Here is a 16,122-nt window from a genome sequence, read left to right as displayed (position 1 = left end):
AGTTCAATTCCTCCCTAAATCTCAGGGACCCTATTACTTAACACTCATCTTCCTGGACAAAGTACTTGCTGCAGGCCATCTCTCCACTGATGCACGTAAGGCTGTTCCCACAAATCATCAGGACAAATGTGGCTCATGAAAAGTCTATCAGTTGGCACTGTTATGTGATTATCAGCTCTCCTGAGCTGTGAGGAGGAGAAAATTTGAGTCCAGTGCTGCTCCAGGGATGTAATTTATGTTTATGACTCACCATGTTTTGAAGAAACTGTGTGAGTGTTGGAGATTCACTTAAAGATTGTTGACTGGGTTGTGCAGTGTGTGGAGCTTTTACATCTAAATGCCTTCTTCATTCTTCAGAAGAGAGTAAGGTTTGCCCATAATCTGTTTCTCTCATTTAACTCTGACTTACAGGCAACAAAGCAGAAGAAACCCATTATGCTTAATGTCACCCTGATGAATGGCCAAAGCATCACTGTCCCTGCCGACTCTGCTTCCACTGCCAAAGAGATCTGTCAGTTCATAGCAGATAAAACCAAACTGAAGGATGCCTTTGGGTTTTCGCTCTACATTGCTGTGTTTGATAAGGTAAAGTGTAGAAAAACAGAATGAAAGCTCCCTTCTCTTTCTGTGGAGGAGTTGCTGCTGCCCACCCAGACTCACTGAGGACTCCCTCTGAATTCTGGAACATCCTCAACCCAGTCCTGCACTGAAACCAAATCAGTTCTGAATCCCAGCTGGATCTTGGGACCTGATAATTCTTTTCTGCCTTTCTGTTGGCTCATCATTCAGCAATTCCTGCTGCAGCCCTGTAAGTCTTCCTTTGCCACATAGCTGACTAGTAAAAATACATCCACTTACCACATACAGCTTGCATATTCTGCTTACCTTTTGGGAGTTTTTCTTGCTGTCAGGAGACCAGGAGCTTTGTGTTTATTGTCCTTCAGGCAAACCCAGAGCAGGCATGCCAGTAAATGCAGGGTCCCTTTGTGGCAGGTCTGGTCGCTGGGCGGGGGCCGAGACCATGTCCTGGATGCCATCTCTCAGTGTGAGCAGCTGGTGAAGGAGCAGGGCACACATGAACGCCACGCACCCTGGCGCCTCTACTTCCGGAAGGAAATCTTCACCCCCTGGCACAACTCCCAGGAGGATCCTGTCAGCACTGATCTCATTTACCACCAAGTCATCCGTGGCATCCGATTCGGAGAGTACCGCTGCGAGAAGGTGGGTCTCCTGATTCATTCTCCCAAAGAGACAAACTATATTAATACTTACCACATTAAAAAGCAGGAATATGAACTGAGTTTGTAGTGGATGTGAACAACCCTTCCCCTCTTAATGAACAATCCCTGTCCGGGTGATTGTGCCAGCTGTCACACTGGCAGCTCTAATGCATAATTTTTCTTTCCCAGCAACTTTCAGTTCACATGGGAACTTGGAGGCATGTCCAAAGGGGCAAATTGGGTCATACCTTAAAATGTCTTTGCTAATAATCTCTCTGATGTTATGACTGCGTGAAGTTCATCCCTCCTTATGCTGGATGACTATTAAGAGTTATCCAGACAAAAACAGAGAAAGCCGTTTGAACCTAAATGGTTCAAAGATCGAAAGAGGCTATCTATAGCCTTTGTGACATCCTTCTAGGCCTCTTTTAATGTATTAATTATTTCAGGAGGAGGATTTGGTGGAGATAGGTGCAAAATATTGTTATATCAAATTTGGAGATACCATCCACAACGAACTTGTGCAGAAGGTGCTCCATGACTGTATCCCAGTGAAACAGCTGAAGTCCAAGCCCCTGGAAAAGTGGGTGAGCCTTATAACCTATGCACATGCTAAGGTAAGAGGTTTGTCTGGCACTGCTGGGTAACTACTCTTGAGCACCAGTTTCTGCTTCTTTCACTATTTCCATTTATGAATAGTCTGTAGGGGAAGAAGGAAAACCAGCTCAGTTTGTAGATCCCAAATAGCTCATTAGGTCTGGGGGATCGGAAAACCTTTCCACTCGCTCTTCTGTATGAAGAGCAGGGGGGAAGAATGAAAAAGTACATTTAAATCTCTAAATAGAGTAGCTTTTAAGGCTCTATTTACCATCTGACAACCAAGTCAGGATGGGCATGGGACGGAATATTGCTTTTGATCTGGAAATGGATTACCTGAATTATTTCCATGCCATCCAAAATGTGTTAGACTCTGAACAGGTCAGTGGGGATTTGAGGGAAATGTGGAATCCAGATGCCTGTGGGCACTATTAGCTGCACGTGGGTCCCTGGAGACCATTCCTGATTTACTTTCTCCAAGTTCCCTTGACGCCAGTAACAGCAGAGGATTGTTGGGATCTCTAGGGTCAGGCTTGTTCTTTATTGTCTGCAGATGATGCAAACCAGATTTTACTGAGAAAATCTTGGGTGTGTTTTTTTCCTGCAGGCCCCATACACACAGGACCATCTCTCCTCTCAGACTGTGAAGGAGCAACTTGTAGATTTTGCTCGCTTTCAGTGGCCTTTGCTTTTTTCCAGATTCTTTGAAGTCACTAAGTTTTCAGGTAATACCTGGAGCCTGGGAGTAGAGGACAGATATAAGATCAATAGGGGAAGACTTGTATAGCATTGAAAAGGAATTTTTTTCCGTATTTTCAGGACCCAGCTTGCCTAAGAACCACTTCATCATTGCTGTAAATTGGAAAGGCATCTGCTTCTTGGATGAGTCAGAAAAGCGGTTCCTTGAGCTGACCTTCCCAGAGATAACTGGCATCCACACCAACAGGTGAGGGCCCCAGAAAGACAAGATCTGAAGAAGGCATCTCTTCCATACTCAGAAAGGGTGTACCTTCTCTGCCACCTCCTTAGGTGATTTGATCTGTCCCTGGAAAGGTGGTTTAGCCTAGTTCTGGGAAACAGAAAGGGAAAACTTCTGAGCAGCTTGTAAAGGAAATACTGAAAGGACTGGATCCTTCCAGCTGGTGGAAAGTGATCCTGCTCAGTCATAAAGGTGTAAGGAAGCACAGACAGGCATCGAGACAAGAATGGCCGAAATAACTGACACAGTGAAGCCATTGTCTGTTGTGTATACTGGGAGTTCACACACTTCTCGGGTGTCATGGACCAGAACAGGATCACTGAGAAAAGAGGTTAACCACTGCTTGCTCATGGCACACATCCTTGCATCAGATCACTCGGAAAAAAGAGTCTTACATACACAAAAAAAACCCCTGTGAGGACTGCCAGAGATTTAATTAGTTGTCAAGTTACTCCAGAAGAAGGGTGTTCTTTTGTCTATAAGGAAGCACTTTTATACAAAACATGGTGGAGTCCACGGTAAAGCTGAACCACTTCAGTCCTTCACACCTACCAGTTCATGGGAAGGCAAATTAGGAACTACCAATATTCACTGAAAGGGAGTTATCTGCAAGGAGGTGTGGGTGCCTTGGCTGTATTTACAGATAGGTCTGTAAGTTTTTCAGATGCTCTCTGGTAACAAATTGTTTGATAATACATAGGGCAGTGAAGTCATTTGGACAGAGTTGCACTCTTATCACGCTTCGTGCCGAGGAGTTTGTTCTGACATCTGTAAATAGCGTTGTCATTGCTGAACTGGTGGTGATGTTCCTGGAAGGACTGAAGAAAAGATCACGATTTGCTGTGGCAATGCAGGAGAAAAAATCCCAGGGTAAGTCTCACAACTTTTCTACAAGGTGGGGAAGAAAATCATGAGAGAATCCATGGCACTTGTTTGAAGGTGCTCAGAGAGGAGAGGGGGAATTTCAACAAGAGTCCCTTTGCTCCCAGGGGGATGCACAGCAATGCCAAGCATAAGGCAATTGGATTCAGTACACACAAATAACCTTTCCTTCCTCCTTCTCCTTCTTTATATATTTTATTTAGATAGTATAGTGTCCAGGAATTCAGTTTGGTTATAGTAGGAAGTTGGATCTGGGCTCTCTGGAAACACTTTGCAGAAGAATTTTACAGAGGCAGTAAACTGGAATTTTATGTGGAATACAGGTGGCTCAAACAGACATATATGTTTAAAATGTAAACATTAACTTCAGCTACTTACTACTACTGAGTTCCTTTCCATGCTTTGCTGCCAGTCTAGACACAAAATCAGCATTCATGTGAATCAAACGGAGTTCTGCCATTGCCCTCAGTGGATCAAAATCAGGGTGTCAGAGGAAACAGAAGTAATTTCTCTGAAGTGTTACTGGAAAATTAGCCATATTTACACTTTCTATTGCTAACTGAATTCAGACCTTCAAAATACAATTCCCTTGTCTTTCATGTTGCAATCCCTTTGCATTTTCTTGGATTGTCAAGCTGGAACAGTACTCCCTTATTCTGTTTTCCAGAAGATCCCAGCATCCTGTCCTTCAAGAAGGGAGACTTGCTAATCTTCACTGAAGACAAAAGGCTGGATGCAGACCCTGGCTGGATTGGTGCCCAGAATGAAAGGACAGGCAAAACAGGGAATGTATTTCTGGAAGACATCTACATCATTCCTTCTCTCACAAAACCCTCTAGTCAAGTGCTGGTAAGGAAAGCTAACACTCTCTGTGAAAAGACTGGAAGAAGATAAAAATGTTAAATATGGTTGAATTTATAACTGGAAGACAATTGTCCCTCCAAAGTCAGACAAGTTCTATACCTCCCATTGAAATAAAACATTTCATTCTGTCCTGTCTGAATATAAAACTAAACCTAGCCCAGACTCTAAGGAGAAGACTGCAGCTGCACAGAAGCAATGACTTAAAAAAAACCCCAAAACCCAGTCTATCCACCATGGGAGATTCCAGTGCCTGCAACTGGTAGCAATTAATGGGTATGGGTGCGCAGTTGAATTTTCCTGCATTCACTCTGGGCTTGAGTGGTGATCACATTATGCCTCAAGGGAACCTTTGAGTGCAGCAGGTTACTTTAAGAGAATATGGTCTTTGAGGGAGTCAAGGTTTCTCATTAACGCCTCTGCTAATAATTTTGTCTTCAGTTTTGGGCATTCAGTATATTGGATGTTGTGCTAACAGGTAAAAAGCAGAAAAACTGGTGGCAAAACACACTAGAGAGAAGCAGGTGCTTTGTAAAACATGTGTTGTGCTTTGGATAATCACATACATTTCAATGTCCACTTGGGTCTGTGTAAACTGTTTATTTGAGTCAACTGTTCCCAGGTCTTTCTTGAGTCTCTGGAGATGCTGCTTTTGAGACAGAAGGTCTCAGGCAGCACAGAGTACTACCTGCACATATATGCTGAGTAACACCTGACAGTGCGTGCAGAGACCTGTCTTCAGGTGACATCTCTATGTGGCTGTGTTATTCCAGAGTTTGCTGATGATGTCTCCAGACCAGAGGAGGACAGCTTCACAGAACTCCTTCATGGAGGAACCTGATGAAGAGGATGTCAAGGTGAAGCCTTACACCCTGGAGGAGTTCTCCTACGAACACTTCAGGTGAAGCTCTGTGTAGAGTACACCCTAGAAAAGTTCTTGTTGATCCGTAATCCTTAAAGCCTATTATGTAATGGCATCTCCCACTTCTGATTGGGTTTCTTCTTTTTGTTCCCTGTGACTTTGGATATGCAGAGATTCTGGCCTATTGTATCTTAAGTCTGCAGAAATGAAAAGGGGTGGGTAGAAGAACCCCAGTTAGACTGACTTCTTCCAGCAGGCCCTATTCTTACTTCTCACCCCTTCTTCAGCACTTACCAGCTAGTGAGGATATACAACATCTCAGGCTTCAGAAAGTAAGGGGAAAATTAGTTTTCTGGAAAGCCCTCTTCTTTTTGCAAGCCTCCTACCTTCTGGTTATAGAGGAAACTACACTTCCTTGCTCTTGTTGACCTGCAGAATCAGAGATCACTGTCTTGAGAAAGAACAGGTCTAGAGATATGACTTTGTGATAACGACCTCCTTTGTTCATAGCAACACTAATCCAGTAATTTTGTATTGCCTGCACTTATCTTCATTCAGGACTCCTGAGAAGGAATCCATCAGCAAAGCTGTTCTTCAGAAATCCCGTGGGCACAGTCAACTGTGGGCACACTCTAAGGAGCCTCTGAAACAGCCGTTGCTGAAGAGAGCATGCACAGACCCTGATCTTCGGGATTTGGCCTGTCAGGCCTTCATTGATATCCTTTCTCTCCTTTCTTTGGGACCTGAGAACACTCAGGAGAAGGAAGAGTTAGCTAGGTCCACTGAACTACCTCTATTGAGATACCTCAGCCAGCTTACAGGGGATACATTCATATAAAGATGAAGTGGATTGAATCTGTTTCCCTTGTCTACAGAGGAAAGGCTCCTATTCCCTCCCAGTGCTCCACAACTACCAATGGCTCGCTTAAGTGAGAATGTTGCTTTAGGAGTGAGTGAGATCTACTGCACATGCCCAGAGAAAGCACCTACTAGCACAGTACAGATCACAGCCAAGCAGCAACTGCTGCATAGGAAAAGGGGGTAGAGGACAGACAGGGAACATGCTCCAGACCTTCCTCCCAGTATTTGCCACTTAGACATCAACAAAGTCACCAACATGTTAGGATCCAGATGAAACTTCCCATTTAGCTTCAAAAACTGGCCTGCTTTCCCCCTTAACAGCGCATTCACCCATCATGAAATTCATGGGAGACTACCCCTCAAAACAGGCACACTCCTCCGTGGAAGTCACTGACCAGATATTTGTGCCAGCTATCCAGGAGGAGGTCCTGCGCGATGAGATTTACTGTCAGATTATGAAGCAACTGACTGAGAACAAAAACAGGTATTTACCTGGGTGCAAACCCCCTGCTCCTGCAGAGCAAGGCCTCAAAGTGCAAGGGGCATCAGGAACCCTTGCTGCACTTGTGATGCAGTGGGGGCACTGGGAAGGATAAACAAATGTTGGAGTAACAGCTTGTCTTCCCCCTTTTGCCAGCTAGTGCTCTGGGGCTCACCTTTGTGGAGCGTTCAGGACCACTCCCTGGCTCCCATCAGCATTCCATGCTCATCTCCTTGCGGTGTGAGGCAGGCAAGGTGTCACTGAGGCTCCCCTGCTCCTGAAGCAGTCTGTAGGGGAAACGGCACTGCATAGTCCTTGCATCCTTTCAGTGACTGGCCTGACAACTCTCCACTTAAGTTTCCCAACGGCAGCATTCCCCTCTCATGAAAACATAGTTCACACTGGATTTTTACCACCAGTGAATAAATACTTTTGAGTAGTTATATTAATTACGTTACATAACTGCCTTGCAGAACAGATTGGTTACAGAGGCACCTGCCCACATAAAAGTCTCTGAAACAGGCTAGTGTTTTATTCCCCACTCACAAAATGATAATTTGACCTACTTCCAGGGAAACTGAATTGCAAAAAGCAGCTTAAAATAATATTAATTATTAACAAAATTGTTTGATTCTGGATGCATTGTGTTTATTTCTTTCTTACTGTTCCACAAATATTACACGTAGTGGAACTTTTATCATGTGTGTCAGTGTTGAACGGTAAATTCCCTTGCACGCACTGAATCCTACAGGCTATTGAATGCATAGTCTGTAACCATGGTGCCAATGCCACGCCTGATGTATTCCACCAATTTAGTAGCTGTTGTGAGAGGGATAACTGATGTGAAAAAAACAATGCTTGAAAGGTGGCTATTTCCATATACTTTCATTAGAACAGCCAGAGCAACAAATCTTTCATCCTTCCCAGGCTGCTGTGTTGTGGACCACGTCCCACTCTCACATAGACACAAACACCACTGATCTATAGAGTATAAATGGGATTAAAATAGTGTGTCTTCATATGCAAAATTAGAACAGTAAGCAGGAATAAAGAAGCCAGGACCTCTTTATTCAGTGAAGTCTGATGCCCCTTCAGAGCTGACTTTCCCAACCGAAATCACTTCACACCAGTGAGCATTTCAGAGCAATCCTGGGACACCGCTGAAGTGTGTTCTGCTCCTGGCTTTAAGGCAGAATGGCTTTAAGGCTGCAGAGCCCTTCTTAATGGTGAGGGCAAGGTACCAGAAGAGCTTCAACTGCCAGATTTCACAGATGCAGAGGCTGGAAGAACTGGATTGCTGCCGGAAAAATAGTACCAGCTTGACCTGGAGCATTTAAGAACTGCACCTACCTCACTACATAATGCTATTGACATGTTCATTTTTCAGAACAGGACAGGAGTACACATAGGGGGAAGCCAGTGCATGCAAAGTGCTCATACCCTGAGCACTTCCATTGAGAATACATCCATTGAGAAACCACAATTTGAATACATGTGAGCTTGAACACCAAGTCAACAGTGTCTTTCCAAGAGGATGGCACCAGGGTCACTCCTGCTAAGATGTCTGCTAAACTGAAATTTATTCATGAGGTTTGCATCTGTCATGGGTATTTCTTATGCAGGACTTGGCATTGTCTTCACATGCAGGCTGTGGTTGTTGCACAGCAAGTGAATGCCAGAGCCTATGTTGATTTGCAGCTCTCTGCTGAATGGGACCATGATGGGAGTGTATTTCTCTTCCCTGTAGTGGTGTGTGTGGTCAAACAGAGTGTGTGTAGTCAAACAGAGTGTGTGTAGGTGCGTGATCAAACAGAGAATTATATGTGGCTGTAGCAGAACTGTTGGCTTTGTGTTCCCAGGTACAGCGAGACCAAGGGCTGGCAGCTCCTCTGGCTCTGCACCGGCCTCTTCCCACCCAGCAAGTCACTGCTCAAACACGCCCAGAAGTTCATGGAGACACGTCAGAAAGAAACACTGGCCCTGGGGTGCCGTCGGAGGATTCAGACAGTAATGAGGTAAATAATCTCGCATATAACCAGCTCAAAGTGTTCAGATATCAATAATCAGGTTCCAAAAACCACATGGGCTAAAACAGTGTCACTCTCACTCTCCTTTCCCTCTTTACATCTTGTTTTTTGGTTTTTTTTGTGATCATTATTTTTAACTTTCTTTATGAACTTTGAGCCATTAAAGAGAGGTCTATGCCACAGTTTCACTTTTTTCTTTCAGAGTTAGCAGCATTTTTAAAAGTTCATCATCACACATAATCACTCCCAGAGCTGGGTATTTCAAATATCCTAAAGGGCATGCAGCTTGGAATGATGTCATTGATGATATCCTGACCTTACTTTTCTTTGGTGAGGCAGCATGTCCTTGTTGGAAGGATCAATACAATCAATTCCTATTCTTTGAAAGAACCCAAATGAGCAAAGCCCTCTTACCTGGCTGCTCACAGCAAGGCACTTCTCCATCCACTTGGCATTATAACAGGCTGAAGCAACAAGACCCCCAAACCACAGGGCTTCCTGAGCTTCTGAATGAGTTGTTGTTCTAAGGGACATGACACAACTGGAGAGAGGGGGAGGGCTAACAGAATTTCAGGAAGGATCAAATGAACTGTAGGGGAAAGGTTTCCCTAGATTCCTCCAAGCACTGGCATTACCCAGCTAGCCACTCTGAGAACAAAGCTTTGGCAAAGGTTGAATCCAGCCTGCTCCCTTTTGATGGGTGCTGTGATTTACCACCACAGACCTCATCAGTAAAGAATCTGCCCAATGATTTCTCCTTCCAGCTCCTCCATCCTCCCCTTTCTCTCAGGCTGGGCCCCATTTGGTCTGTGAGCCCCACGGGTCAGGCTCAAGGGGAACACTAACACAGTGGATATCCCCCTTGCAGTGGATGGGGTTTGGCACTGCTGGGGAAATGTCACCACACATTGAACTCACTTTCGAAGTGCCTGAAAAATGCATGGCAAGGAATGCTATTCATTGTTTATTTCTACGGAGGAGACTTAAAAATTCCTGCCTCTCTATATCATGTGATATTCTTGCTCTAAGCCCTGTTGAGCTGTACAGAGCTTCTTCAGAGAGAGCAAACAGGAAGGGGAAAGCAGAATGGGCTGTTTGGAAGGAGAATTTTATCTGCTAAACTGCCCCAGATCTGGAGCTTGGGGGATGGGAAGAGGAACAAAGACAAATCTTGTCTTCTAAGAGAGTTCGTTTCTTAAGATTAAACTTGCACCTGCTCAGAACAGAATAGAACAGAATAGAATATAATAGAATAGAATAAACTATTTTAGTTGGAAGGGATCTTCAATGATCATCTAGCCCAACTTCTCCCTGTAAGTAACCTGGTCTCTTTGGAAAGGGGAGAGCAGGCAGTTCAAAGGATTGACCTACAATACATACCGGGGAAGCCAACTGAGCCTTTGGGTACACACCTTTTCCTCCATAAACCACTTTACAGCTTCATCCCCAGAATCCTGGACAAGGAACCACCCTGATGGGTGTTAAGCAGATCTCACCTTGGCAGTGAATTCCTTGCTCAGGCTGCAAGGAGAGGTGGGTAGCCCCCTATGCCTCTGCAGCCCAGCTGCTGCGCTTCCTTGAGCTCCCAGGGCCTCCCTCTGATGCCAGTTCAGGAACAGATGACTGAGTGGGGCAGGTCCACACTTCATACAGTGTCTGCACAGTACAAAGCATGTGCTGTTCAGCCTGGTTACAGTCAAGTTTTCCTTCTCCAAATGGAAATGCTCCTTTATTGAATGGAAAAAAATTAGTTTTCAAATCCACACAATTAAAGCTTGGATCCAGACTAACCTCCTCCTGAGAGACTGATCCAGCGTGAGAGGCCCGTAAGCTTGGGTGTTCAAAATATCTGAACGGCCTGCTCTGTACCACGGAGGGCAGGAACTTACCAGCCCCAGGAGATAATTTGCTAGATTTGTTCTCACTTTAACTCAAGGTTTTGGCATGACTGAGACTTCAGGGCCAGTTCCTTTGCTTTAAAAGGCAGCTCAGCTCTGAGGTATAATTTCGAAGAACTGCGTTTGTACAGCTTAAGCACCTCCCGAGTCAGTGATTGCACTCCAGCTCTTTCTATAAAATGTAATGCTTTTCAGCAGCCCTCCAGACCTTTTTGGTACTTGGGCTCCAAGTAATTTTGTATCCGAATACGTATCTTTTTGCTGATGCAGGAATTAAATAAAATGTATTTCTCCTTATACCCATTATATTCACACTTCAGTAAGGAAAAATGCTGCTGAATCCATAGAAGAGGAAATGGTACTGGCTCAAAAGTGCCCTATTCATGCAACCACCTTGCAGAGTAGAACAGACTTTTACTTTACATGCTAATAAGACCCTCAGTTTCTTACTGTTAATACACCGAATTTGCACTGGGGTGGAGGTCCACTGGAGCCCACCTCATCACACAGTACTGGCATTTTGGAAGGTGTCTGCTGTTCAGCTGAAATACTGTGATTAAGCTGATCTCTCTTACGATGGTGGTGGCATTTTCCAGGAGTGGCTGCAGGAAGTGGGCACCTCATCCTGTGGAGGTTGAGTCCATCTTACAGAACAACACTAAGATTTCACACAAGATTTGCTTCCCCAATGAAACAGAACAGGTGAGCATTTACTTGTTTTCCCAGCCTTGACCATTTTTCCAGCCATGATGTGTTCATCCAGGAGCATGTATGAAGACATTCAGTATTCTTATTTCTCCCTCTCCTCTGTGTAACAAGAGTCTTGTTATCTCATAGACATTTGATGTGGGAACAAACACAAAAATCCGGACTCTGTGTCAGAACATCGCTTCCAAATTGCAGCTGAACTCCTGGGAAGGTTTCAGCCTCTTTGTGAAGATTGCAGACAAGGTAACTCCTTCTTGACTCTGGCAGGGTAGCCAGACTGCCCCTCCTCTATTACTTATTCACCAGACCACCTAAGCAACCATATGAAGCCAAGGACCAGAGCAGGTGATTACTGCTTCTGTCTTACTGAGGGGATACAACCTAAACTTGAACTTTTAGCACCTGACAATTATTTTCAGTCTCTTCAAGGGGCTAGATGGAGATGCAGAGTTTCTATCAGTCTGTCACTACCCAGGTGGCACTAAAAGCAGAGAAGATGTAGGCTTTCTGGCACCTGCTAGGATGGTTGCATACTGCTGGATTCAGCTGTTTTCACTCAGGCTTTGCCCAGAAGATGTGTTAGGGAAAGCAGGGGCAACCACCCCCAGTTGATTACTCTGGTTTGTTGGGAGCCTACCTTGCCTGAGCTGAAGCTTGGGCTGGCTGTCTCGCTGAGAGGCCCCTTGAAACTGTGATCAAGGCAAAAGCAGCATTGAGCCCTAGCATAGGGAGTTTCTGGTGTGCTGCCTTCCCAAAAAGAGAAACCCAGTATGTAACAACACTTTACAAAGAGAAAAAGCCTGGGAAGAAAGTAGGGATCTTCAGCTTGACTTCAGTAAGCAGCTTGGAAAGCAAAAACCAACAGAAGATGCAATAAAGATCCCCATATGAAATACAAGTAATTTGAGCCTTTCTCCTATTTTTCTACTTCTTTCCTGCTATAATTCTGCCCTCTCACTGTAGACAGGGAAAGAAAATTCAGCCCAATACTTGGATATGTGGCACAGCTAGTATTTGGTATGATGTGCTAACCCCTCCTTTCTCTCCTTCATTGCTTGGCCTCTGCAGGTGATCAGCCAGAATGAAGCAGACTACTTCTTTGACTCACTAAGGCAGGTGACAGACTGGAACAGGAGGAACAAACCAGGAAAAGATGGTAAGGAGAATGCCAGCATGACAAGAAGCTGCATGAGATGCTGTGTTGAACTGGAAAGCAGCTGATCCATCCAGTAGGATTCACTCCATGTTGGGAAGTGTTTAGCAGAGTCTCACATCATTTTTGTTTGTACATACGTGGTTACTGCCTGCACCAGCAGCAAGATCCAGTGACCTGATGCAGCCAAGCACTGGCTATCAAAAACACCAGAACATTTCTGTGGAAGGATCTCTCCACAAATTTTAAATTGGTAGAAAAGATTTTTTTGGCCTGTTGTATCCAAAACATGCAGCTGGATACATGCAAGTTAGATAGGTTGATCCTCAAATATTAAGAATCAGCCAACACATGCAAATAGGTTCTTTACACAGTGTCACTCACATTCCTTGGGTTGTTAGAAAATTTTTAACCAGGTTATTACCTGGTGATACCCAAACACAAATTATGTTGTCAAGGGACCACCTGTTAGACTAAAACAATGTAACACTAATAACAGCAATTCCTTGCACTTACCCTTCCCCCCCCCCCCGCCGCCCACAGATAATACACATTTTGAAATCTACATCAAACTCAAACTCCACTCAAATTTTGTATCAATTTGTCCTGACCTTTGTGTATTTCATAACAGCTGAGGTTCAACTTCCTGAAGCTCTGTCTATGTATCTAAGACTTTCTAACTTCTCTTCCCTCAGCTGATGTAGCTGCTAGGAGCACTGAAAATCACAGTATAAAGATGTGGGTGCACTAAATCACAGTTCATTTGTAGAAGCACAGCCATCAGGGGATGTACTCACTTCAGTGTAAGAGCATTCGGGTGTGCTGCACACCAGCAGGCAGCTGTCATGAGCACCAATAACAAACACTCAATGGCAGTCCCTCAACTTCTCCTCCATCTGATCATTGCATGAGCAGTGTCCAGGAACTGAAAACTAGGAACTTCTTTTGTCATCTAAAATGGCTTTTTGTGTTGTTTTGTTAGTAATTTTGTTTGTTACCATTAAAACCATAATTACTTTTCTGAAGGAATTCACAAGCCATTTAAAAACTGTAGAACTGTCAGTGACACAGAGAACACTAACAAGATCTGGTCTCCTTAGGGGCTGCTCTGTCTGTAGCATATGAGGTGTACTTCATGAGAAAGCTGTGGCTGAATGTTGCTCCTGGCAAGGACCTGAAAGCTGATACCATTTTCCATTACCACCAGGTAAGCAGCTCTCTAAAGCAGAGATCTTGTGATCCAAGAAAGGGTTGCAAAGGATCTTTAAAGATCACCCAGAGAACCTTCAGAAGGAATCAAAAGTTCTTGGGATGTCCTTGGACTGTGTTCGGCAAGACTTGCATCCTGACCTCACAAATTCAGAATGCTAAAGTCAGTGTTGCTTTGGCCCATTCTGCCTGGATTCAGAGCTGGTCTCTTCCAGGAGCTGCCGAAGTACCTCAGAGGCTACCACAAGTGTTCCAAGGATGAAGCTGTGCAGTTGGCAGGGCTGATTTATAAAGTGCACTTCAACAATGACCGCACACAGCTGGCAGCCATCCCCAAAATCCTGAAGGAGCTGGTTCCAGAGAATCTGCTCCGAGCAGTGTCACCAGATGAATGGAAGAAGGTAAGAACATTCGCTTTCATTAGTCATATTTACATATACCGAGCTTTAGTAGACAAGACACATTGAGCCACACTACATTTTTGATCTGATGGTCTTTGAAAATTCTGTGGAGGGACGGTATTGGATATTGCTGGATTTTCCAGCAGGATAGCAAGAGGATTTGCCTCTTATAATCCAGATTTTACATACTCTACCAAAGTTCTGAAAGATATCTGCAGGCCTGGATGGCTTATCTGAAGTGTGCATCTTTCTCAGAGATACTAATCTATTTCCAGTGCCCAGAAAAAAGAGTTAGAGATAGGAGAGTCAGTGATGTGACTCGGAAGTTGAGGATATTCACAGAAACAGAAAAATTAAGGTGCCTCGTAAGTATTTCTTGGCAGCAAATCAATCTCCTTGCACCGTGTCCATGCTGCTTACAGCAAAAGGCTCTTTTATCCACAAAAAGGGCAAGGAAGTTTCAGTGGGTACTTATCACTTAGTCTGCTGAGGGAAACACAGGTCATTGTTTCAAATACGAAGGGCAAATTCACCCTACGTTTTTCAGCCAAAGATGTAATACATGTTTGTGGGTGTTGAACACTGGCTTCCTGAGTTTTATCTCACATTGCCCCTCTGCCCTGAGTCCATTTCCTTCGGCTGCTGGGCTTCCTTCACCCACCACAGGAAGAAGGAACACTGGAGGGTGCTGGCTTCACCTTGCCCCATGGCATGGCAGCTGCTTTCATTTTCAGTCTTCTGTTGCTGGGGCAAAAAGCCTGATGGCAGTGATGAGCTGATGCTGTCTTTAGTGCTAATGCTAGGTATTGGAAACCTGCCTGTCTCCAACTCAACTGGCTTTGTATCCTCTTTTCCTAAACAGAGCATTATTGCAGCATATAGTAAACATGAAGGAAAAACTGTGGATGAGGCCAAGATTGCCTTCTTGAAAATGATACAGCGGTGGCCAACGTTTGGATCAGCCTTTTTTGAAGTGAAGGTAGGTTTGAAGCCCTGTATGAGTGGATTTAGTAGTAATTAGTACTGAGGGATACAGACTGACTGTAATTCCATATTTGAAAGTAAAAATACATTATAAAGCTGGATTCCTGTCATCTATTGAGGAAAACTCAGATCCTTCCAAGTTGGGAGATGGATTCTTTATCCATTCTGAACTATGCTTGTTGCTTACTGACAATGTTGTTCTAGTTATAATACCTCTATTACAATTGTGTAGTAAATGTAGGGGGCTTAATTGTCCTGTCATTGCTCTCCACAAGAAAATGCTGCCAAATTGTATCTCTCTGGGGGACTCTTCCCTCAGAACAGAATTGTACTAATGCTCTCATTCTGGAGTATCTCCCAAGAATAATTTCCCATGTGTTACCTTTAATTTCTCCTCACTAGGCTCTTAATTGATTTGCAATCAATCATTAACCCTAGTATCAGACAGCATAGTAAATAATGGACCTGCTGTCATGTAGCATTTGCTCAAGTCATCAATGTATGGCTAAAATGTTTCAGTGCTCATTTGGGAAAGAGAACACGAAGCACTGGACACTGTTAAAGGTCACTAGGCCCAAGATGCCGATAATTTCTCAATTTTCTGCTTATCTTGCTGTGTTACTCATTTACAGCAAGCTTCAGAGCCCAATTTCCCAGAGATTGTATTGATTGCAATCAACAAGCAAGGAGTCTCGCTGATACACCCGAAGACAAAGGTAACAGCTGCTTCTCAAAAGTCCATCTAAGGAAGGATTGAATGGATCCTGCTAATTTAGGGACAGTGATAGGACCAGGAACGGTAGGAGAGGATAGAGGCTCTCTATTCATTTACTGTAACCAAAGCAGATGTTACTGCCTCCAATCACTTCTTTGCATTTTCTACACTGGAAAGGAATAGGGGTAGTGCATCTCTGAAAAAAGACATAGGAATTATGATAGATGTGGCAAGGTGGTAAGATCAGGAAGATGGATGGGCAGTGCACCTGGGAACCTGCTTCA

At 44.2% G+C, this 16,122-nt stretch overlaps 1 protein-coding gene and 1 long non-coding RNA gene across 4 annotated transcripts in view; one reads left to right on the top strand and one right to left on the bottom strand.

Moving 5' to 3' along the window:
* The window catches only part of MYO7B (myosin VIIB), a 53,063-nt gene that overhangs the window by 33,977 nt on the left and 2,964 nt on the right, over positions 1–16,122 (top strand). For all 3 annotated transcript variants that reach the window (XM_042020657.1, XM_042020655.1, XM_042020656.1), the window contains 18 exons: positions 412–585; positions 994–1,221; positions 1,670–1,837; positions 2,425–2,542; positions 2,637–2,763; positions 3,497–3,666; positions 4,346–4,527; positions 5,313–5,440; positions 5,960–6,117; positions 6,593–6,746; positions 8,603–8,758; positions 11,265–11,370; positions 11,506–11,619; positions 12,445–12,532; positions 13,630–13,736; positions 13,954–14,139; positions 15,002–15,118; positions 15,756–15,839. In XM_042020657.1, the coding sequence (XP_041876591.1) occupies positions 412–585; positions 994–1,221; positions 1,670–1,837; positions 2,425–2,542; positions 2,637–2,763; positions 3,497–3,666; positions 4,346–4,527; positions 5,313–5,440; positions 5,960–6,117; positions 6,593–6,746; positions 8,603–8,758; positions 11,265–11,370; positions 11,506–11,619; positions 12,445–12,532; positions 13,630–13,736; positions 13,954–14,139; positions 15,002–15,118; positions 15,756–15,839 (2,565 nt within the window). The remainder of the gene's footprint in view (positions 1–411; positions 586–993; positions 1,222–1,669; positions 1,838–2,424; positions 2,543–2,636; positions 2,764–3,496; positions 3,667–4,345; positions 4,528–5,312; positions 5,441–5,959; positions 6,118–6,592; positions 6,747–8,602; positions 8,759–11,264; positions 11,371–11,505; positions 11,620–12,444; positions 12,533–13,629; positions 13,737–13,953; positions 14,140–15,001; positions 15,119–15,755; positions 15,840–16,122) is intronic.
* LOC121661015 lies at positions 3,212–4,351 on the bottom strand. The gene is made up of 2 exons (XR_006014831.1): positions 4,057–4,351; positions 3,212–3,614 (listed from the first exon to the last, which is right to left on the bottom strand). It is a non-coding gene; the product is annotated as an uncharacterized LOC121661015 (long non-coding RNA).

This window comes from Corvus kubaryi, unplaced genomic scaffold (genome assembly GCF_017639235.1).
Source record: "Corvus kubaryi isolate FWS band 111438036 unplaced genomic scaffold, C.kubaryi_AGA036_p1.0 37041, whole genome shotgun sequence".
NCBI classification, from domain to species: Eukaryota; Metazoa; Chordata; class Aves; order Passeriformes; family Corvidae; genus Corvus; species Corvus kubaryi.
The sequence above is the reverse complement of the archived record's forward strand: the minus strand, read 5'-3'. Positions and strand labels throughout refer to the sequence as shown.